We start from the raw sequence: 24452 nt of genomic DNA on the forward strand, positions 1-24452 counted from the left end.
TTACCAATAGACTGCTATAAAAAAACATAAATTTAAATAAAATTGAATCACAATTTTATATTATGTTGAAAAGTATTTTCTTACATAAGTTTGAAAAAAAAATGCATAATACATAAACAAACATTCTTAACCTAAAACAAGCTTTTAGTTTTTGTCAGTTTGATAAATTCAATTTTCTATATATTACTATTGATTATTGATTACTTTATTCCCGTTGAAATAATGTTACAATGACTATATATTATTTATAATATACAATATTAAATGTGAAATTGCATTATAATGAAAAATTGTGAAATTGTATTTTGAAAATAGTCTCGTGACCCCCAGCAATCTCTTTACCTCCCTCCATCTCTCTCTCTCTCTCTCTCTCTCTCTCTCATCAGTGCCGGCAACAAACGACTGGTACAGATCTTCATTTCTACGGCACCGATTCTATACCTATCTTCATCTCCACTTATCGTTTCTCAAGCTTGCACAAGGGTACATTTTCATTTCTATTTTACTTTGAAACTTTCTTGAGATATTCAACAATCAATTTCAAACCATTTCTTCTTCTCCTCATTTCTGCAAATGGGTGTTCCACAAGAATCTGTCTTTGTATGTTTCGCGTCTGTTTCTCGATTTAAAATACGTGCTTTCCTGTGGATCTTAGCGTAGATTTAATCGCCTTACGATTATAGTCAGCTATATATGTTCGTTTCCACTACTACTAGCTCATAGTTTCGCTTCACAGTAATGTCAAGATCCCCCTTTTAGCTTCTTCATCACCTCAGCTTCGAATGCCTGATTTTTCGGCATTTTTGTATTTTTTTTTCTAGATCTTTCTAATTTGGGGTTTTGACTGTGGAGAAGCTGCCGTCAAACTCTTCTTTCAGAATTTAAACCTAATGATTTTTGTAGCTTGAAATTGTTAGCATGTTCTGAAATCATTAAATTTGCAGGATTTGTAGCAACATAAAAGGGATTGGTGTCGATCTTTTGGAAAGGGGAGAAATTTGATGATAATATAAAAGCAACTCATCGGAAATTACGATCTTTTTAGAGGAAAAATGGCTTCAGATGTTCCATCTATAATGTCTCAAAGTGTGAGAACAAACAGATCTTCATTCAGCTCAAGCAATGGATATGAAACCCAATCTCACTATTCCGCCATTACAAACGGAGATGATTATGACAGCGATGGTTCAAATTTCGCACCACCGTAAGTTTTTCTTCCCCCTTTTAGTTTCAAGATTATCATTTTGAAAGCCGAATTATCCTCTGATTCCCATGGTTCTTGCAGGACGCCAATGACCCTTTCCAATTCCATTCCAGCCGAGCTTGCTGGTGCAATTCCTTTGATTGATAAATTCCAAGTAGAGGGTTTTCTAAGGTCCATGCAGAAACAGATAAATTCAGGTGGAAAACGTGGGTTTTTCTCAAAAAGATCCGTAGGTCCCCAAGATCGTGAGAAGTTTACATTTGAAGACATGTTGTGTTTTCAGAAGGTAATCACTCATTCCCACGTTCCAATTCCGATTCTGACCTTTCCCCAAATGACTTTCTAACATAATGTGTCACAGGATCCTATTCCAACATCCCTCTTGAAAATAAATGGTGATTTGGTTAGCCGAGCTGTAAAATTATTCCAAACCATCTTGAAATACACTGGAATTGATTCATCTGAAAAAGGGAATCAGATTGGCATAGAAGAAAGAATTGAACTTGTTGGAAAGTTATATAAACAAGCATTGAAACGCTCTGAGCTTCGAGATGAACTTTTTGCACAAATTTCAAAACAAACCAGAAATTGTCCTGATAGGTATGCACTCATTCCATTTTTTCTGATTCCATTCCATCACACCAAGCAGACCCTTATGATGTTGTCTTCATTTAACTTTGTGTTATATACAGACAACATTTGATAAGGGCATGGGAGCTAATGTACTTATGTGCATCATGCATGCCACCTAGCAAAGACATTGGTGGATATTTATCTGAGTACATTCATGATGTTGCACATAATTCCAATACTGACCCTGATGTGCAAGTCTATGCATTGAACACACTAAATGCACTAAAGTGTTCAGTAAAGGCTGGCCCACGACACACTATCCCTGGGCGTGAAGAAATTGAAGCTCTTTTAATCGGTAAAAAGCTCACCACAATCGTGTTTTTCTTGGATGAAACTTTTGAAGAAATAGCATATGACATGGCAACTACTGTTGCTAATGCTGTTGAGGAGCTTGCTGGAATAATCAAATTGTCTGCATATTCAAGTTTTAGTTTATACGAGTGTCGCAAAGTTGTTACAGCTTCTAAATCACCAGAACCCGGAAATGGTATTCATTTTATCATGAGTAATTTACTAAAATGGTCCTTGTGCTTTCTCATTTATACTGTTTTTAGTCCAAAAATTCAATCTTTTTTCAGTTTTGGTACTTATTTCAAAGTTTCATATTGATTTTGGTGCATGAAACCTTGAAATAAGGACCAAAAACGATATGGAAAGGTTCAAAACTGAAAAAAGTTTCAATTTTGGACTAAACACTGTAAAATCCAAAAGTGTAGGGACCATTTTTGTTATTTCTCTTTATTATTTTATTAGAGTAAGTTACATTTTGGTTCTAAAAATATACTCATTTTACTTGAAACAACTGACAAAAAGAAATTACAAAAACCTCAAATGTGGACCAAATTTCAAGATAAGAACTTTTGTGAACAAAATTGAAAAAAATCAGTTATACTCAAGGACCAAAAATGTAACTTACTCTAAATTCTTATTATCTATATTCCAACATAGTAATTTGAGAAATGGTTTTGGTGTCAACAGAGGAGTATATTGGATTAGATGACAACAAGTACATTGGAGATCTTTTAGCAGAATTTAAGTCAGCAAAAGATCGAAGTAAAGGAGAAATTTCACAATGCAAATTAACCTTTAAAAAAAAGTTATTTCGCGAGTCAGATGAAGCCATTGCAGACCCAATGTTTGTTCAGTTGTCATACGTTCAAGTATGCATTATACAATTACTTTTATTTAGTGTAATATTATCTTTTATTTTATTTTATAAATACCTGTATTCTTACATATGTTATTTGGCAGTTACAACATGATTATATCTTGGGTAACTATCCAGTTGGAAAGGATGATGCTGCACAGCTGTCAGCATTACAAATCTTGGTTGAAATAGGATTTGTTATTAAACCAGAGTCATGCACGTTAGTTATCTTTCTATTTCTTAATTTTTTTTTTACTTTTATTGTTTTTCCATTCAAGTATTTTAACAATCTTTAATTTTTGTGTAGTGATTGGACTCTGCTTTTGGAGCGATTTCTACCCAGACAAATTGCAATTACTCGTGCTAAAAGAGACTGGGAATTGGATATACTTGGTCGTTATCGTTCCATGGTAAGACCTATTCATCAATACTACGTAGTTTTGAAGATCCTGGATCCTTTCGATACTACTATTGTTGCACATGTTTCAACGTACTTAATTCTTTCATTTATCTGTATAGGAAAATTTAACAAAAGAAGATGCAAGACAACAATTTTTGAGGATTTTAAGGATGCTTCCATATGGTTATTCGGTTTTTTTTAGTGTTCGCAAGATTGATGACCCAATTGGACTTTTACCTGGAAGAATCATATTAGGGATTAATAAACGTGGGGTATGTCAAAATTTCATTTTGATTAAAATTTGGTATTATATAATTTGCCTTTTTTTTATATACATACCAATGAACATAATTTTTTTTTGTGCATAGGTTCACTTTTTTCGTCCAGTTCCCAAGGAATATTTACACTCAGCTGAATTAAGAGATATAATGCAATTTGGTAGCAGTAACACTGCTGTGTTTTTCAAGATGAGAGTTGCTGGTGTCTTGCATATATTTCAATTTGAAACTAAACAGGTTTGACTACTTTGATTGACTTTCTTATTTTCTTATTTTGAGGTTCTTAACTATTTTTTTTTTTGAAATAAAGGGTGAAGAAATATGTGTTGCACTTCAAACACATATAAATGATGTTATGCTACGTAGATACTCTAAAGCACGAACTGCTTCTAATACAAGCTCTGTTAATGGTGATATTCCTACTAATTCAAAGCCTCCAATTGCTGATGTTGGTGAAAAACGTGTACAAGATTTGTCAAAGGCTCTTGAGGAATGTGAAAAAACTGCAAAACAAGTGAGTAATTCGGTTTCTTTTTAATAAAGTACAATGTTACTGAAGTTGTCCTTAAGTTTTCATTTTGTTGCGGATGTAATCCCTGTGACAAGACATGCAAACTTAAGATGAGATAGAGAAGATTTCAAAAAGTGGACCAAACTTGTGATTTTTTATAAACTATAAAGACTGAATTTGAAGTTTAATTTTGTTAATATATCGGTAATTTACTTGTATTTTATTTACTGTGGTAATTTAGCTTTCAGAAGAGTTGAATGAGAAGCAAAAGAAGGAAATGAACATGCAAGAAGAAATGGAGACATTGAAAGACATGTTGAGATCAGAAAAGAAGAGTTTGGAAGAACTATCATCTGAATATAATGAGATTAGATCTTTGTGTGAAGAAAAAGAATCTAACCTTCAGGTAATCATCTTAAGTTAAAAAAAAAATCATATTTTGAGGATTATATTTCTTGATTTTAATTTTGAGTTATTTTTTTTAGGCTGTATTGATTGAGAAGAGGAACATGGAAGCTAGGCTTTCACAGCTTAGTAAAGGGGAGTTGGAAAATAATACCAAAAAGGAATTAGTTGAGGCAACTAATCAGGTCTGTATTATTTTAAATTCTTATATATATGTTTTTGAATCATTAAATTCTATTATTCTTAATCAATAGCTTATTGATATGCTCACAGGTTTTGCAAAGGATCCAAGATGAGTTAAGAACACGTAACTCAGAGTTGCATGCAGCTGAAGAAACCAAGAAGAAATTGTTGAATGAGAAAATGTTATTGGAAGAAAGAATTTCAAGACTTGAAAAGAAGAAAGTTGATGAGGTAATAATCTAACTTCTATTTTCTTTGATTATTCATATTTGGTTATGCATTTATGTATATTAAAAAGTTTTACATTATTAATTAGATACGGATGCTTGAGAAAGATTTAGAACAAGAGAGAAAGATGACAAAGCCTCGAATTTCTGAACTTGAGAAGAAAGTAGCAGAGCTCACACAAAAATTGGCCAATGCAGAGTCTACTCTTGCAATCAAAGATAATGAATTATCAAATTTGCATATAAATCTTAAAGAATTGGAAGATTTAAGAGAAATGAAAGAGGTAATTTATTTATATAATCTTTGATATAAGAGTAAATTACATTTACGGTCCCTTATTTTAGCTGATTTTGCACTTTTAGTCCCAACAATTGCTTTCTTGCAATTTTTGTAACGTTTTTTCATCCCAAATGACTATTTTTGGTCTCCGAATGTAACTGACTTTTACAAATTTGGCCTCAAAAATATTCATTTACTTGAGTAGGGACCAAAAACGTTACAAAACCTCTAATAAGGACCGAAATTGCAAAAAAAAAAACCTTTTCCTGACCAAAATTGAAAAATCAGAATTATGGTATAAATTATAAAATAGTGATATCGTTTTTTTTTTTTTTTTTTAGGATATCGATAGGAAAAATGAGCAAACTGCTGCGATATTGAAGATGCAAGCAACACAGTTGGCTGAATATCAAGCTCTCTATAAAGAGGAATTGGTTTTGAGAAAACGATACTTTAACATTATTGAAGGTATAAATTGAATTCTTTTTTACGATATTCTATTTAGTAAATATAATTTTAATAATTTTTGCTATTACAGATATGAAAGGAAAGATCAGAGTTTATTGTCGATTAAGGCCTTTGACACCAAAAGAGATGAACGACAAAGAAAAAGACGTGCTTACAAGTGTTGATGAGTTCACAGTTCAACATTTAGGAAGAGATGAAAAGATTAAACAACACTGTTATGATCGTGTATTTGATGGAAACGCAACTCAAGAAGATGTTTTTAACGACACTAGGGTACGTTCAAAGAATAAAAAATTATCAATTTCATTACATTTTTTTTTATAAAATGTTGAAATTATTTATTTTAATTGTTTGTGTAACGCAGTATTTGGTGCAATCGGCTGTTGATGGTTACAACGTGTGTATATTTGCATATGGTCAAACGGGAAGTGGGAAGACTTTTACTATTTATGGATCTGAAAATAACCCTGGGCTTACCCCACTTGCCACGTCAGAGTTATTTAAAATTCTGAGAAAAGATCGCAATAAATTCAATTTCTCTTTGAAGGTAACAATTATTTTTGTAACATAAACTTATTTTCATAACTCAAAAAATATTATTTTTTAACTATTGTTTAATGTTCATGTAGGCATACATGTTGGAGTTATACCAAGATACCTTAGTCGATCTTCTAATTCCAAAACAAGCAAAACGTGCAAAATTAGAGATAAAAAAAGACTCCAAGGTTAATTTAACACTAAACACTTAATCTAGATTTGTTTTTTGGGATGTAAGGGTAAAACGGTCATTTAACTGAAAAATTGATTTACATAGGGAATGGTGACAGTTGAAAATGCGACAGTTATACCGATTTCAACTTATGAAGATTTGAAAAATGTTATTCAAAGAGGAACAGATCAAAGACACACAACTGAGACACTAATGAATGAAGCAAGTTCAAGGTCTCATTTGATTTTATCAATCGTTATTGAGAGTACAAATTTACAAACTCAATCAATCGCTAGAGGAAAGGTAAAATTTCATTATTTCATTTTTTGTTCCATAACTTTTTATTATTAATGAATAATGATTAATGGTTAAACTTTTTTTTTTTGAATGTAGTTAAGTTTTGTTGATCTTGCGGGTTCTGAAAGGGTGAAAAAGTCGGGTTCTGCTGGAAATCAATTAAAAGAAGCACAAAGTATAAATAAATCACTTTCAGCACTTGGTGATGTTATTAGTGCTTTATCTTCTGGGAATCAACATATACCTTATAGGAATCATAAGCTCACTATGTTAATGAGTGATTCTCTTGGTGGAAATGCAAAGACTTTGATGTTTGTTAATATTTCTCCAGCTGAGTCAAACTTGGATGAAACCTATAACTCTCTTACGTAAGTTTATTATTGTTTAAATTACGTTTTTTGTTCTCTATGAAATCATTAACTTTTTTGCTTTTGTTTTTGTTTTTAAAAGGTATGCATCGAGGGTGCGTTCGATTGTGAATGATCCTAGTAAGAATGTTTCATCGAAAGAAGTTGCAAGATTGAAGAAGCTATTGGCTTATTGGAAAGAACAAGCAGGGAAAAGAGGAGATGATGAAGAACTTGTGGAGATTCAAGAGGAAAGGACACCAAAAGAGAAAGGTGATAACAGGCATTCAATGTAAAATTGAAGCATCATGATCTTTTGGGATTTGAAGAGAGTTTGTGTTCTTCACTAATTTTACTAACATGAAGATGGGAAAAACAAAAACAATGCATGAATTGTGTCACTAACCATGTAGCCTTTTAGTCCATAGTCTTTATATTCATGGTTTGAAAGTGGTTGGTTTTGGTTAATATTTTGGTTGATGGTGGGGTTGGGGGTAGGGATGATGGTGATGCATGGTTACAAATGGTTTATGTGTTTTGTATAGTATGGTATACTTAATGTGTATATTATGGATATGAAATCCATATCTAGTTCTTATGAATGCAACAAGTCGTATTTCATTCAAGTTTAATTTCTTGTAAAGTGATGAAAGGGTGTGAGTGTGTTCAAAATATAGAGGAGTTTGGATTTTTTGTTTAATTTTTTATCAAAGTGTTTTTTTAGGAAAATGGTTTTAAGGTATTATTATACAACATCACTCTTTACGGGAAATATAACAAAAGTAAAATAAGGTAATCATCGTGTTAAAAAAAACTCGGTTGACAGATTAAGAACTTTTTACAAGGTATTTTTTTGATGACTTTTCAACAATTTTGTAATTTTAAGGTTAAAAAGACTTATGGCTTAAATAATAATGGTGACATTTCATAATTACTGGAAGAGCCTTTTCACCACATGACTTTTTGATTTGCTTTAAATTTACAAGTTTTCTACAATTTTTTTTCCCTTTCATAATTTTAATGAAATTTTATTTATTTTGCTAGAAACCACAAATAAGTTTTATAAAAATAACTTTATTACAATAAGTATATTTTGAGATTTTTGGATTATTGACTTGATACTCATATGATACAAAAAGAAAAAAGAAGTAAAAAAGCCTTCGTATTCTCTGGATGCTTTAAGTTCATGCGAAATATATTGTATAAATCTATTGAGACATGTTTGATTCGTTACAATTCAATATATTGAATATGCGGATCGTGGATTTATCATTTATTGTATCGTTATATTTATATAAAACCAATTTATTTAAGTATTTAATCATATTTTTTAAAACCTTGTTCATTCCCATGTTTTTTATCCCATAAAACTCTTTCTACGAATAAATATTATTTTATCCAGTCACCCCTCATTCCTTTAACTTGTACTATTCACATGCTCACAGCTTTCCTTGGTCTTAATGAGCTGCATTCCGAAAAGACTTAGAGGGTGATTGGCTTAGCTTTTGTGGGGCAAAAGTTTTTTTTGTAAAAGAACTTTTTGTAAAAGAATTTTTTCTAAAAGTTGTCTTTTAAAATGTGTTTGTATTAGCTTTTGAAGGGAAAAAATAAAAAATTAAAATGTTTGGTTTAACTTTTACATGTAAAATGACTAAAAAGGACTAAAAATGACATGGTTTAACTTTTAGATGGGGTTATAAATATAATTTAATGTTTTAGCTGGTGAAAAGTCATGAAAAGTCACGATTTGGTGACTTTTCAAGAAGTTGGAATTTACACTATAGCAAAAGTTGATTAAAAATTCATTTTCATTTTACCCAAACATCTTTTTGAACTTTTTCTAAAAGATAAAGTCAAAAGTCACTTTAAAAACCAATACAAACACCCCCTTAGTATGATGATGATGATGATCCAATGTTATTTATGAATTCCATCCTTATCACGTGACTTTATATGCATCTCTTGAAACAATAGTTGCATGCATGAGTGATTGTTTTTAATGTAGTTATGGGTACTTGTACATGATATTGAATGTAAGAAATGTCAAGGAATGTTCAATCAATTACTTTAAAATTCTATTATAGTTCATTCAACTTATCAAACAAGGCCTAAAACATAGAATGATCCATTTTTATTGAGGTTCTTGTCATCAATTTAAGAAATCGAATTTAATAGATTCTTCTTCCGTCGTAACATATGTATGATTAATGTCGTATAACTATATACCAGTCTAAAATCGCTGATAAATTTGACTCTGTTTTACTTGTAAATTTTGAAAACCAACTCACATGATTTTTATTATTTTGACAATGGTTACGATGAACACACACTATTGGATGATGATACAGAAACCAACCTTCATGCACTCAAATCTCAATTTGTAAATAGTAAGAAAAAAAGGAAATCACACCCACTGGATGACTCAGATTGAACCCATCCCAAAACCCATGTTAAATTGCAGAACACTAATAATATTTTAGACGTGTCAACAATATTTATGGTAAGACTTAATTTTGCTACACTCAGATAGTATGACAACCCTTTAAAATATTTAATTAATTTGATATATTATATATTATAGACATCAATATATGAACAATGACATAATTTTTTTTTGAACAATGACATAAATAAAACCTTTGAAACAATTGCAACATATGTATATGATAAAGATGCAATTATTTAATTATAATTTTTTTTCCATGTAAATAGTTTAAATTGTCTCGATCGTTCATGTTAATATTTATTTGGTCATTATGATAAACATATTCTTTATAAAAGTCTATTAATATATCATTTTGTCGTAAAACTCGACCATTCATCAAATATGTAGAATTTCATCTAATATATGTGTCGGATTGCATTTCTAAAAAGTATCATTTCTAAATTTGACATTTTTTATACTTTTGAAGAGTAGTTGGTCTATCGGTAAATATTAGACGCGTCGTTACTTTAAAGTTTTTTAAATATATGTATGAGGCGGTTTGATTCGATTATTGGACAAAACCGAACCATAACCATTATAATTGGTTAATGTATTTCGATACCCACTTAATGATGATTAACATTGGTTTTGGTTGATGATTTTAATCGGTTAAAGGTTAATATTGGTTAACCATAATGGTTCACAATGACATAAAAATAAAAATACTTTTCTATAAATTTGAAAAACATAAAAAATGATTTTATATAAATAATTGTATTGATAGAAGATTACTTATTCTATTTAATTTCAAATAATTACCTTTTAAAATTTCAAATCCTAATATAATTACATACTATATAGTTAATATTATAGTATATATTTTTATTAAAACATTTATTAATATTATTGGTTCAGTTCGGTTTCTAGTAGTTCGGTTTTAAATGAAAACCATAACCAAACCATATGTATTCAGTTAATTAAAATTAGAAGCCGCACCATATCTTTTAATAATGGTTTGGTTAAAATGGTTCGATTATATTGGTAAATTTGGATAATTGCTCATCCCTAATATGTTTTATATATTTAAAAACCTGTTGGATTGTTGAATAAAAATAATGACGCCAACAATGAATGTGAAATTCATGAGCCATTACACAATATATTTAAGTGCTATTCACAAAAATGATGTTATAAAGTGTCGTGTGTTTTCACAAAGGGATAATGAGGTAATATAATTTAGATTGTATACACATTTAACAATTTATATGTATATTTTTGTGTATATTTAGTCATATATATATATATATATATATATATATATATATATATATATATATATATATATATATATATATATATATATATATATATATATATATATATATATATATTAGATGTGTGCCCACACAAAACAACGACGATAAATAGTTTTTTGGGATATTATTTTTCTTACGGGAAAATAATTATTAGATTTTGTTATTAGTTATTATGTAATAAGAAAAATTATCATTTTTAATTAAAATATTTATGTTTACAGCTTATACTTATATTGTATGTTTATACATTTGATGTAAATTAATTATTATCGGCATCTAGTTTAAGAAATATAAATTAACTTATATTTATGGATTTAATATTTTAAAATTGTTATTTTGCGTCAAATTAATTTTTTAATAAGCTTCCTTAGTTCAAGTCTTTAAAGTTTTGGTAATTATTAATGGTTTTGTTATGTATAATTGATTTGTACAAAAAACTTTGTATCTTATACCTTTTAAAATTCAGGATATGACTAATATATATATATATATATATATATATATATATATATATATATATATATATATATATATATATATATATATTACTTTGTACATATATGACCACTAAAGGTAATGGTCATATGCGTACAAAATAAAAACGTAAGTGACTAAATGTGTATAAAAACATAAATAACTAAGTATATACAAAAATAAAATAAATGACTAAATATATACACAATCTAAACTATGTTACCCTTTTAAATCGTTATCCATTTCAGAAAACCACTTCTAACCGAAACCTACAAAAAAAATAATATGAAAAAGCAGTTAGAAAGTAAGAGTTGGCTTACTTTACAGTTGACATCCCTCCTTTGCGTTCTCAAGAACTTTTATAAGTCAAACATTTCAATCCAGCTAGAAAGCCCGATTCGGATAAAGCTTGGTCGATGACCATAGACCCGGGTAAACCCCAATATATGGTTCAAAAACATGCATGCTAAAACCTATTGGCCAAATCTGGCCTGATTTTGGTCGTAAAATCCTGAATCAAAGGCTTGGATTCTTAGTAGTCATAATGCCTCTTAACTATTTTACAATTTCTATACATACAAGAGGCCTTATAGCTTTGAATTTGCATAAATAAAATCAGATAGAAGGCATGACAACCTAAATCCAAATAAAATCAGATAGGAGTTGTTGGTGATTTTAGTGTAACCATGTCATTTTATGTAATTGGAACTAACATGTGAGCTAAGCGACTTCATATTTTGTACTTTACTATATGTACAGGTATGTGCGGAGTGCACACATATATAAGATCGATATAGAAGCCGGTTCGACAACAAATCGGGGGTCTGGGGGAAGCGCCCCTAACGGGGTCCAAGGGACAGAGCCCCTAGTTGGGGTCCCGTTGTTTCCAAAGAAACCCATGATGGCCAACCCTAAAAGTCAAACCTAATCTCGTTTATAATAAATAAAACAACTCTTCTCTTTGAGAAGATACACAGAAATCATTAACTCCCTTTTTTCATCAAACGAACATAGAATCATTCTATCAATTTGGTTTACGATTTCTGTGCCTAGATTTGTAAGTGTTCTCTTGGATTATCCTAGACTGAATTTCTTACAATCCAGACATATGGTAGAAATATCAGTTTGGAAAGTGTTCATACGATCCAATGGGTATCCAGATCTCTAACATAAACCCTACTTCCTCAATGAATTTACAAATAGAAAGTAAGCATAAATGGTATAAAGTTTAAACCTTTTAATACTAAGGTTTAGTCCAATACCTAAACTCTTATAATTATGTTTTTTCCTCCTCTATCTTAATTTTCATTTGAAAGACATATCAAGTAATCTAATGCATATCATTCATGTATTTCATAACACTGAAAATCCATATGTAGCCGACAACGTCATATCACACATTGCACAATTGCATTTTGTAACATCCTAAATTTCGAGTCCAAAAATTTTGTTTTTAATTAAATAACTTATAAAATCATTTCTCAAAACATAGTTGTTAACATAACAATCCATAAACCATAGTGATCATGTTTCCGAAGTCATATCATCAAGTAGTAATAAAATCATAGTACAATCCCATGAATCGCTAAAATACGGAAAACTGGTGTGCGTGTGATGTGTAGCTACCACGTCGACTCCTTCCCCTTCGCTGAAGAGGTACCTGAAACAAAACTAAAAACTGTAAGCATAAAGCTTAATGAGTTCCCCCCATCATACCACATACCCTACTATAACATATTTTCAGGCATATCTGGATGCCCGACCTACCCTGCTAAGCATACCGGGGTGCCTAACCTACCCCTGTCAGACATACCGGGGTGTCCGACCTACCCCTCCGGTTTATCTCAACCGGTTACGGGGACTATTTCACCCCTTACTACTATCGCATACTATCACAACATAATCATACTGCCTAGCATAGTTGGTACTAAACTACCCATTTGGTCCTATAGACCTGTAGTCAGGGACTATTCCCCTTATTACTACCACTATCACATATAACATATCATACTAACACATAAACGTACCAGGTAATAGCAAAACAGATAATTATCACAAAGAAAATCATCTCAACTATAATCAACTACTAGTAGGCCGACCTTGGTGCCTTAGACCCACTTCTACTGGAAGGTAACTCACCTCGATGTCGTGTAGTATCTGCACAGTCCTCGGTGTGAAAATCGACTCTCTTCAACCCCTCGATCCCTACACAACAACTTTTCTAAGTTAACCATTCACACTCATAACCCTTTCAAGGGTCACTCATGTAACACCCATAATCAGAAAGACTAAGAAAGGAAAGGAAAACCCTAAGTCAAAGGGGTTAACTCGTCGAGTCCAGGGTGGAACTTGACGAGTCTGTGCGGGATCCAGGTCGAAGAGTAAGTGACTGACTCGACGAGTCGGAGAGTAGACTCAGCGAGTCCGGTATGGATTGGGAAAACCCTAAGTTTGGGACTTGGTGCCCTATTTAAACGTCTCATTCTCTTCCCTAGGGTTCCTATACAGTCTCTCTCAACCAGAATACCGTACCCTAGCCACCATATCCATTTTGAGCAAGATCTAGCCTTGGTGAAGTGATTTGAAGTTTGGAAGAGAAGGAGGTTCATAGTGGTGCAAGAGGAATCCTTGGATACAGAGTTGGTGTGACTTTTCAGATCCTTTGAGGTAATAAGCTGACCTTATTGCATTAAGATCTATCTTATGATTGAGATTTAGGCATTTTGAGTATGGAGAAGGTTTATTTCGAGTTTAGAGTAGATCTGAGGTTACTACCTCAAATCTAGGCAATTAAGGATCCAGAAAGCCATAAAGTTCATGCCAATAAGTTGTTGGTGAAGCCCCTTTGTCACAAACCCTAGCTCAAGAGTGTTCTAAGCCTATAGCCCCTTAGTTTCACGTAAAGTTTGCAACTTTACGTGAGGAATAGACTTTGGAAGAGTGGATCTACAAGATGGAGCCCCTGCATGGCTCAAAAAGCCACTGTATGGATTAAGAACTGAAGCTACTCGACGAGTCACATGGGTAGACTCGGCGAGTTGGATGAAGATAGGCAGGAACTCGACGAGTTGGAAGAACAAATCGGCGAGTCTGTTGAATATTGCCATGGACTCGGAGAGTCTGTTCTTGGACTCGACGAGTTGGATCGCAGAACCTCAACCTTTTCTGGTTAAGACTTAGATCGGTGAGTTGAGTGGTGACTCAGTGAGTTGGGCAGGATGGGACTCAGAGATCGTTGAACTCGACGAGTCTTGGGGTGACTCGGCGAGTTGAGTCGTTTTACGGGAGTTTCTGAATTCATGGACTCGACGAGTCTTGGGGTGACTCGGCGAGTAGAGTCAGTCAAGAGGGTTGACTTTGACCAGGAATTTGACTTTGGCAAGAGTGGACTTAGACGGCTTATAAGAGTTCTGTTTGGATCTAAGTGGTTATGTATATTGATATTGGTAGCTCGGGGAGCTAGTGCAGCAGCGGTTCAGAGAATTGTTGGTCAGCAGTCAGAGGGTTATCAGCAAGAGTTCCTCAGTGCAGGTGAGTTTCCCTTTTGTGTGAATGGGTCTAAGGCCACAATGCAGACCCATGTAGTTATGAGTAGGAAGACCCTGGGGTTAGCCCTAGGCACTGTTTGCTAGTATGATATTCAGGACTTAGGTCCGATGTCGGGCGGGTGCCCAAGGACTGGTTTGCTTGATAGAGTATACTTGTTGTCTGTGTGATGCATATATGTGCCTGGTAGGAAGGTGAGTGTGGCCGAGGTCCCGTATCTCACCAATAACAGAGTATGGATGGTGTTCCATATCTCATTAGTAGCAGAGCATGGGTGAGGCTCGAGATAGGTATGGAGTGAGTGTGGGCGTGGGCCCGTATCTCACTTACAGTAGGAGCTTGGACAGGGTTCCATGACTCAGTAGTGACAGGATAGGGGCGAGGCCCAAGACAGGCGAGGCCTAAGGACAGGATTACAGTAGGGTATGTTCAATTATGTGTTATATGCTAATTGTATTATGTGCTTAGTGGGCGGGGCCCAGAGACAGGCGGGGCCTAAGAGAAACAGATCAGTATCCGAGCGGGGCTCGAAGCCAGGCGAGGCCTGGAGCGACGGGGCCGTTGTAGTGGGCGAGGCCCAAAGTAGCGGGCGAGGCCCGGAATAGCAGGCGTGGCCCAGTATGTGCAGTATGTGTTTATGCATGGTATGTGGTAGGTTGGGGGAACTCACTAAGCTTCGTGCTTACGATTTTCAGTTTTGTTTTCAGGTACTTCCGGTAGCAGAGGGAAGAGCTCGGGGTGATTGCATGGAACACACCATTGATTAGTCAGCCTGGATGTTTTACTCTGATAATGAAATTATGTTTTGGAATTAATACTCTGAATTATGTTATGCTTTATGATATGTTTTTATAAAAATGGTTCTAGTAATGATTTACAGAAAAAATTTTGGTACGGATTTTTGGGATGTTACAACTCAAGTGTAGGTCAAAGACGAGGGCTAAATCTTGGTCAAAGTAAGCATCTAGTTGACTCGACTCGCCGAGTTGGTCCACCAACTCGCCGAGTCCCCATATCCCCACACCGCCATAATCCCTTCCTTACTCGTCGAGTCTAGCAAGAGCTCGACGAGTTCGCCATCAACAACACATTGGACCCTTAATTCTTGGTTATGACTATCGAATTTAAAACAACAGTTATGTTGTTTACTTGATTTTTATATTTTTACGATATTGATTTTCAAATATTTTTTAACTGTTCGATTTACAATGTTATTTATTGGTCAAAGGTATCGTACAAATTATGATATAATTTTACACGACAAAAAGATATATTTTGGGATCTCTCTCTCCCCCCCTCTCTCTCTCTCTCTATATATATATATATATATATATATATATATATATATATATATATATATATATATATATATATATATATTCTAAACTATATAAACAAAAACTAAATTACTCATCATCCTCCAAAAATAATAAATAAAGAGATTGTTGTTATTTTTTTAAGATGTGATTTTAATAAGTTTAATGTATTCTAGTGTTTGGCATAGATTGAACACGTTAAGACGGCTAAGTTATATAAAAAATAAATAAAAATATGTTTTTTTTTGAAATGACAAATCAAATCTACTCCTAAACTACACTTTAAATCCATATATGTCCACAATGGGATTTGAACCCTCAACCTCATGGAGGGAGGACAATATCAAATACCGCTGGGCTAGAATTGTAACATCCCAAAAATACAGGCCAAAAATTTCATTTTTAATTAGGTCAATTCATAAAGACTTCGATATAAAAGTTTCATAGTAATTCTTCATGTCTGAAAACCAGCCACATCATAATAATATGTCAGAGTACATCCCAGAAAATCCATAATGCGGAAAAACAAGAGTGTGTGTGTGATATGCCGCTACCGCGCCAGCTCCTTCCCCCTAGTTGAAGAGGTACCTGAAACCAAAACTGTAAACTGTAAGCACGAAGCTTAGTGAGTTCCCCCAACGTACCACATACCATACATTCACATAGCATTCATACTGCTGGGCGATTCTGGGATGCCCGACCTACCCGGTACGGCCATTCTGGGGTGCCAACCTACCCGTGTCAAGCCATTCTGGGGTGCTGACCTACCCATGTCAAGCTGTTCTGGGGTGCTGACCTACCCATCGGTCCTCACAACCGATTCTGGGGACTATTCCCCTCCTACTACCGCTATCACATAATACACATCATGCTAGCATATAAACATAACAACACATACTGTCAGACATATCTGGGGTGTCCGACCTACCCTTCGGTCCTAACAACCGAACTCTACCACTATCACATATAACATATCATGCCATCATATAACATATCAGGTAGTAGCAAACCTATATGACATCACAAAGACAATCATCTAACCTACAACTCCTACTGGTGGGCCGACATTGTGGCCTTAGACCCACAGCTACTGGAAGGTAACTCACCTCGAAAAGTAGCTGCTGGAAGTCTGCTTGCTAGACGTCTGACTGCTGCACCGGTAATCCTCCGGCTATAAATCCATAGACATAGATTAATCACTCATAAATACCCTTAGGTCAAATGATTGACTTACCCCCGGTCCAAGGTCAACTCCTTGGTCAAAGTCAACTTCCAGTTGACTGGACTCGCCGAGTCATGGCACAGACTCGCCGAGTCATGACACAGAATAGCCGAGTCCCTCTCCTACTATCCCAGTACTAACTTATCAAGTCCCTCTTCCCACTCACCGAGTTACCCTTAACTCACTACTTGGGACGATTAGACCGACTCGCAACCCGACTCGCCGAGTCCGAGAACAACTCGCCGGGTCCCACGAGCAGATCTCCTACTCGCTTCCAAATCCTCACCAGAGCATCCATCTTGAGGATTTGAGTTTCTGGGACTATTGCTACACGTTAAATTGCTAATTCCGCGTGCTGCTACGAAGGGTTGGACCATCTACACTTAAACCCCTCTTAACTCAGTAACAGTTCATATGACTCGCCGAGTTAGAAGAACAACTCGTCGAGTTCCAAACAATCATCATAGGACTCGCCGAGTTGTTCATCCAACTCGTCGAGTCTAAGACCATCTTCATAGAACTCGCCGAGTCCACTTTGGAACTCGCCGAGTCCCTCCAACCTTCCTCCCATACGGACCAAATTTGAGACATGCAACGGTTTCAAACCATAGATCTAAGCTCCTAGGGCATGCTTATCATGTAAAGTTGCAAACTTTACGTGCATGCATGGCTCTATGAGCTCCAAAAGGCAATTCCAAGCTCTTTATGAGGTTATACACTCAATAGGGACCTCAATCACTTCAACCACAGAGACTTTACACTTCTAAGATGTCCAAAAAGTCCAGATCTTAAGTCCTTTTAGAACATAGAGCATAAACACATGGAGTTTGAGGTTTTAGGGCTTAAAAACCACAAATTAGGTACAAAAAGGGGATTTAATGAACTAGTGATCAAGATAGGAACTTTTCTACCTGAATGGAAGCTTCTCATAGTGTAGATTTCGGATCTACTTCCCCTCCTTGCACTCTTCAACCTCCTCCTTCTTATAAGCTCCAAACTTCCTTCACAAAGCCAAAAATCACTCACAAGAACAATATGGGGGGCTAGGGTTTCGCTCAACAGCTCTCTGGAAGTGTAGGGGACAAGGGAGGCCGAGTTAGAGTGTTTAAATAGGGTGCAAACACCCGAGTTAGGGTTTTACTCGCCCAGTACGGACTCGCCGAGTCTGGGACCCGACTCGTCGAGTCCCTCATTTAAATCCCGTGCCAAAATCGCTCCTACTCGGCGAGTCGAGCCTCCAACTCGCCGAGTCCAAGGCAAAATGAAAAAAATACATAAATAGAAATCGTACCAGGAATCCGGTGTTACAAGAATGTAGTAAGAATTTTAGAAACTAAAAATATATTTTAGAAACATTGATTAAAAATGAAAGGGTGTAAATTGAAAATTAATATATATTAAAATTTTGATATTTTATTCACGATTGATAGTGAATTGAAAGATTACAGTTTCGTGTATTTAAGTTATGATCTGTACATTTAAAATTAACCTTTTTTATTTTGTACACCATACTTATTTTATTCATCGTTAGTTTGCTACCAATACTTTATTTTATTGTTTGGTTTCATATGATCCGGAATGGTTTGTAAATAAGAAATATGTATTCCATAATATGACAATCACTAGCATTCGGTTTGTTTTTTATGTTAATGATCTTTTAGTATATCCACTGTCACAATAAACATTTTATTCGGGTTCCTCGTTACGTTATTAGAATGTATTTCAGCTAGGTAATTATGTCATAATGGTTGATATATCATTATGTCATATTCGATATTAGAGTGTACACCTTGTAGCCTATTCGGTAATGAGATCTCAATATATATATATATATATATATATATATATATATATATATATATATATATATATATATATATATATATATATATATATATATATATATATATATATATATATATATATCCTTATGAAAGAATAGTTTTAATATCCTTATGACATGTGTCATCATATTAGGCCTCCTAATTAATACACATTTTTTTTTTGTCATGTGTTACCCTATTAAACCTCTTAATTAGTGCATGCCACTTGTCAACCTATTAATTCTTTATTTCAAATTTTAAAATTTTCACTTTAATTACAATAAATTAATAACAATGCAATAAAAATTAAAATAAAATTAATACAAATTATAAGGTGATATAATTTCACATATTTATTTAAATTAACTCGGCGAGTCGAGTCGCGAATAGAAGGACTCTGAACATATGAGCTCGGCGAGTCAATAGGGTGACTCGGCGAGTAGGGTTGACCTGGAAGGTTGACTTTGACCAGGACTTTGACTTTGACTAGAGTTGACTTAGTTGTCTGTCGGGGGTCAGTTTGACTTAGTTTTGTATTGATATTGGTAGCTTGGGGAGCGAGTGGAGCAGGAGTTCAGAGAGTTGCCGGGCAGCAGCTAGTGGGATCATCAGCGAGTTCAGCCAATGCAGGTGAGTTTCCCTTTGTATGAATGGGTCTACGGCCACAATGCCGGCCCATGTAGTTATGAGTATAAGACCCGAGGGTTAGCCCTAGGCACAATATGCTAGTATGATATTCGGGACGAGGTCCAATGATAGAGGGCGGGTGCCCAAGGAATGGTTTATGTGATAGTTTATACTTGTTGTCCGTGTGATACTTGTATGTGCCTGGTAGGGAGGTGAGTGTGGGCGAGGTCCTGTGTCTCACCAATTGCAGAGTGTGGATGGTGTTCCACATCTCATTAGCAGCAGATCAGGGGCGAGGCCCAAGTTAGGGAAAGAGTGAGTGTGGGCTGGGCCCGTATCTCACTATCAGTAGGAGCATGGATGGGGTTCCATGACTCATCAGTAGAGTTCAGTTGTTAGGACCGGAACCGGGAACCGGCTTCGGCCAAAATCAAGAACCGAACCGGCCCGGCGATTCTACCGGTTCCGGTTCCACCGGTTCCTGGTTCCTATCGGTTCTTGTCGTATCTTCAAATGTCGGAACCGGTCCTTGAAAAATAGCATCATACGGTTCCGGTTTTTGCCGGTTCTACCGGTTTTTGCCGGTTCTACCGGTTTTTGTCGGTTCTATCGGTTCCGGTTCCTACCGGTTCCCGGTTCTAAAAATCCACAAAAATAACGTCCCGGTCCCGGCCCGACCGGTTCTATCGGGTTCCGGTTCCGGTGCCGGTTCCGGTTCCGGTACCGGTTCCGGCCGGTTCCCCGGTCCATATGCTCATCCCTATTTATGATATTTCAGCAAAAAAATAATGCTATTTTAACAAAAAATAAAGATATTTCAGCTTAAAATATATCTCATCAACAAATTATTATTATTCAATATAACAAAAAAAAAAAGAAAAAAAATTCAACAAAGTTAACAAAAAAAAAAAAAACGAAAAAAAATGTGAAGTAAGATTTCAGGAATATATAATCAAATATTTTAGCAAGAAAAAAAGAAGAAGAAAATGTTGGAAGAGACAAAACAAGTGCTGCGCCAAGAAGAACACGCACACAAGTTTTTTAATCCGAACACTTATAAAAAACAAACAGCTGCGAGATGAAAAGTGTTGCGCATGTGCTGCTTCACGCAACAATAAGAGGTCTGAAAAGGTTTTTTTTTTCCAAAAACAAACAACACCTAAAATATTAACAACTTACATAACAAATAATATACTAGTTGTTATAGTTTTATAAAGTAACTCAAATAAATACATCTAAACTTATAGACTTCATTTTTGAAACCTAATATACATAATTAATTATAATTTATAAAATCTCTTTCTGAAATATCTATTAAAGGTTACATTTTGATTTTGCATAATAAATGAAACTTTAAATTCCAAACTAAAAGCTTGGTCGGTTGTAGAAGTTTAATGAGATCCTATTCTTTATATATATATATATATATATATATATATATATATATATATATATATATATATATATATATATATATATATATATATATATATATATATATATATATATATATAATTACTTGTTTGTTTATAATTCCTTTTTAAATTGTAAGCAAAATGAGTTATAAGTTGAAAACCTAATATGTAGTTTGCATAATATTAATTCCAAACTTACAAATATTTTCTAATGACCACCGACGGCCGACGGGCAACTCGATACATTCAAAGAACATCATTCTAAAAGAATTATATATATTTTAATACAATCATAAATAAATAAATATATTTCAAAATGAAAAAAATCACGACAACCCAACACAAACAAATACCTACGACAAACTTTGTCTGCCTTCATATTGGAATGTCACATTCCATTTTGAACAAAGACAAAACTCATTTCTGATTTCACCTCATGAATTTTATAAACCAATCAAAATTTAACATTCTAAATGAGCAAATGACTTCGCTTCTTCTTATATAAATCTTTTAATTTGCACCATTTTTTTATATTTTTCTTTTGATAGATTAACTTAATAGATTAAAGACTGATGGGATAAAGACAATATTCCTTGAATCGTAATGTTTCCGAGTGATTAAAATTACCATTTAAACTACACATTTTGCAACTACCTCTAACTATTTGGTTTGCAATTTCAATCAACTAAATGACAATGACTACTTATGTTTGGTATATATCCACCAAAGCAAATTTTCGTTGGAATATTTTAAAAAATTATTTAGGCACTATGCCATATTAATATTAAATATTAAATATGTAATATTCATGTTTTCTAACATATATTGCAACATTTTCTCAATAAAATGCGACTGATTTGAAGTTTTGAACCACGGTTCATCACTTATCGGAGCTTGATGTGTACAAGAGTGCAAGAGCTTCGCCTGCCTGCAGCTTCGTCGAGAACCTTAGCTTCCTGTACTCTTCGTAGGTGGTGGCCACATACACACGGGGGTGCTTATCATCCACAAGCTCCGGCAGCGGTTCCACCGCCTCTCTCGGCCCTAAAAGGAACGACGCAATCGAAACACGTATCTTCGCTTCTTTACACTGCACCCTATGCTTCACGTTACAAAATCTTCCATTGCTCCAAACCTTCAAGTAACATCGATCAATTCAGTCACCATTGCGTCAAATCTAAATCGAATGAAAAAAGCCCTAATTTGGTGGTTTAGGGAGTAGGGACGCACCGTTGCCATGTCGCCGAGGTTAACGAGAAGGGTGCCTGGCCAGGGATCGACGGCGATGAACTCGCCGGAGCTGTTCATGACTTCTAAACCGCCGACGCCTTCATCGTCTTGGAGGATGGTGAGGAAACCGGAGTCTGTGTGTATTTGGACGCCAGGGGAACCAACACTTTCAGGGGTGAAGTGGTATTTGTTTATCCTGAATTGACATGGCCAATTCTCGAATCCGATATTTTCACTTTTGGCCCCTAGACCTTCGGCTAATTTCCCTACGATCCCCATAAATAGGTCATGTACTGCTCCAGCATATCTCATGATTGTCTCTCTGTCAAAATTGAAACTTCTATACAGTTAAATCACATGTGTTCATCAATTATTTCAGGATCAGTTACTTGTAAGAAAATCCATCTCTTTCAAACACCATGAAAGCGACTAAGTTCCTGTTATTTCTCGTTATCTTATATATCATACTGAAAATGAAGGCCGTTGACTGATTCTCAGTGATGATCATGAAATATGTATGTACAGTTACAGAAAGAGGGATGAAGTACCTTTGATGCGGTGAAGCATCCAATTGAGAGCAAAAGGAATCGACGTCTTGAGGAGATGACATGTCATACAATCCGAGTGCTTCGTAGAGCGGATTTTTTGCCGATGGAGCCATATATCCGCTTCCGGTGATGACATCGGTGTTCTGGCGCTTGATCTCCACCGGTAAATCGAAGAGTGATCTGACCACCGCCTTCATCTCCGACATCAGCGTCGATGGGAGGACTTCGTGGTGGTTGAGTAGCCGGAAACAGCCCCATTCTTCGCATGCTGAGATCAATTTGGATAATTGGTTGGGGGAATCTAAATCTTGTAGATCGATCACCGGGATACTGCATTTGGTGGCCATGTCGTGAAGCTGAAATTTGCGTGGTAAATTGGGGGATTTATAAAGGGGAGTTGCAGAGAGGGATTTGTTTTTTGCTTCAAGGAGACAAATTGCCAAAAATACCGCCGAATTTTGTCTTTACTGTCTAACTAGAAAAAGATAGATTAATGGTGAGATGTAATTTAATAAAAATATATTTGACATTTAGTTACAAATCAGTGTTAGCTTTGTAGTTTTTAGGACCTGTTTCTCAATCTTTTAATTTTTTATTTTAGGTAAATTTTCATTTTTAAAAGTATCCAGCGAATTTGATGAACACTTTTATATGTGTAAAAACTATAGTTTCTAACTTCCACATAACAATTAATTAAACTAACCAAAACTCTACACTTAATCAAGTATGTCCAATCAGAAATATCCTATTTATCATCTTGAAACAAGGTTTCAACACAATAAGCAATTAACAAGATTGAAGATACAAAATGAGATTGTAACCAATTAAAAGAATTTATGTGCTCTGCAACTTAATTTTGAATAGATAAATTGTCAAGGAAGAATGGAATTTTCAAATCCGTAACAAACAACAATCAATAACTATCCATATCTAAGTCCTTAGAGAGATTGTGTCACGGTTTGTGGAGAATAAGATAATCGTTCTAGAGATGATTAAACTCATCACTGTTGGCTACTCGACTACTCCAGAAATCGTCTTCCTTGGCTTCTCAAGAAATACGAAAGTTTTCAGATTTTTTTAATATTCGGAATACAATGTTTATGCACATTACTTTGAAAAAACTCCCTCTATTTTCCACTTCATTTTGGCTTTCTTTTTTGAAATATGAAATATGTGCTCATTTCTAATCATATACTTGAACTTAAAATTGTGTTGTTAACCACCTACTCGACTTAAAATAGGTGCACTAAGCTAACATGCATCTTTGATCAAGCCACGGGTGATTCGACCACATATCGTGATTGGACCACACATCGATACAAGGTTGCACATAAAAAAGTTTGAAGGATAAGTAATGTCTAAAACATGTGATTAGAACAAAGTTAATATTCTTAAAGGATTTTTGGAACTGTTGCACAATA

General features: G+C 34.5%; 2 protein-coding genes and 1 long non-coding RNA gene across 4 annotated transcripts; 2 read left to right on the plus strand and 1 right to left on the minus strand.

The window, feature by feature from the left end:
* Nucleotides 1-301: 301 nt before the first annotated feature.
* Nucleotides 302-7721, plus strand: LOC111916017 (kinesin-like protein KIN-14E). Of its 2 annotated transcripts, none has more exons than XM_023911662.3 (22): nucleotides 302-483; nucleotides 945-1204; nucleotides 1286-1490; nucleotides 1566-1804; nucleotides 1897-2324; nucleotides 2816-2997; nucleotides 3089-3204; nucleotides 3292-3394; nucleotides 3504-3656; nucleotides 3753-3899; nucleotides 3973-4176; nucleotides 4415-4579; nucleotides 4659-4763; nucleotides 4852-4992; nucleotides 5078-5272; nucleotides 5610-5736; nucleotides 5807-6009; nucleotides 6101-6283; nucleotides 6366-6461; nucleotides 6551-6748; nucleotides 6839-7110; nucleotides 7193-7721. In XM_023911662.3, the coding sequence occupies exons 2-22, from the start codon at nucleotides 1053-1055 to the stop codon at nucleotides 7383-7385; spliced, it is 3807 nt and encodes a 1268-aa protein (XP_023767430.1). In that variant the 5' UTR covers nucleotides 302-483; nucleotides 945-1052; the 3' UTR covers nucleotides 7386-7721. The 2 variants fall into 2 exon arrangements, with proteins under 2 accessions (XP_023767430.1, XP_023767429.1); XM_023911661.3 differs by lacking the exon at nucleotides 302-483 and adding an exon at nucleotides 485-600.
* Nucleotides 7722-22000: 14279 nt separating this feature from the next.
* LOC111916016 (2-oxoglutarate-dependent dioxygenase DAO) lies at nucleotides 22001-23459 on the minus strand. The gene is made up of 3 exons (XM_023911660.3): nucleotides 23032-23459; nucleotides 22484-22805; nucleotides 22001-22388 (listed from the first exon to the last, which is right to left on the minus strand). The coding sequence occupies exons 1-3, from the start codon at nucleotides 23376-23378 to the stop codon at nucleotides 22134-22136; spliced, it is 924 nt and encodes a 307-aa protein (XP_023767428.1). The 5' UTR covers nucleotides 23379-23459; the 3' UTR covers nucleotides 22001-22133.
* Nucleotides 22738-23675, plus strand: LOC122196490 (uncharacterized). The gene is made up of 2 exons (XR_006188242.2): nucleotides 22738-22874; nucleotides 23009-23675. It is a non-coding gene; the product is annotated as an uncharacterized LOC122196490 (long non-coding RNA).
* The last annotated feature ends 777 nt before the right edge of the window (nucleotides 23676-24452 follow it).

This window comes from Lactuca sativa, chromosome 2, assembly GCF_002870075.4.
Source record: "Lactuca sativa cultivar Salinas chromosome 2, Lsat_Salinas_v11, whole genome shotgun sequence".
NCBI lineage: Eukaryota > Viridiplantae > Streptophyta > Magnoliopsida > Asterales > Asteraceae > Lactuca > Lactuca sativa.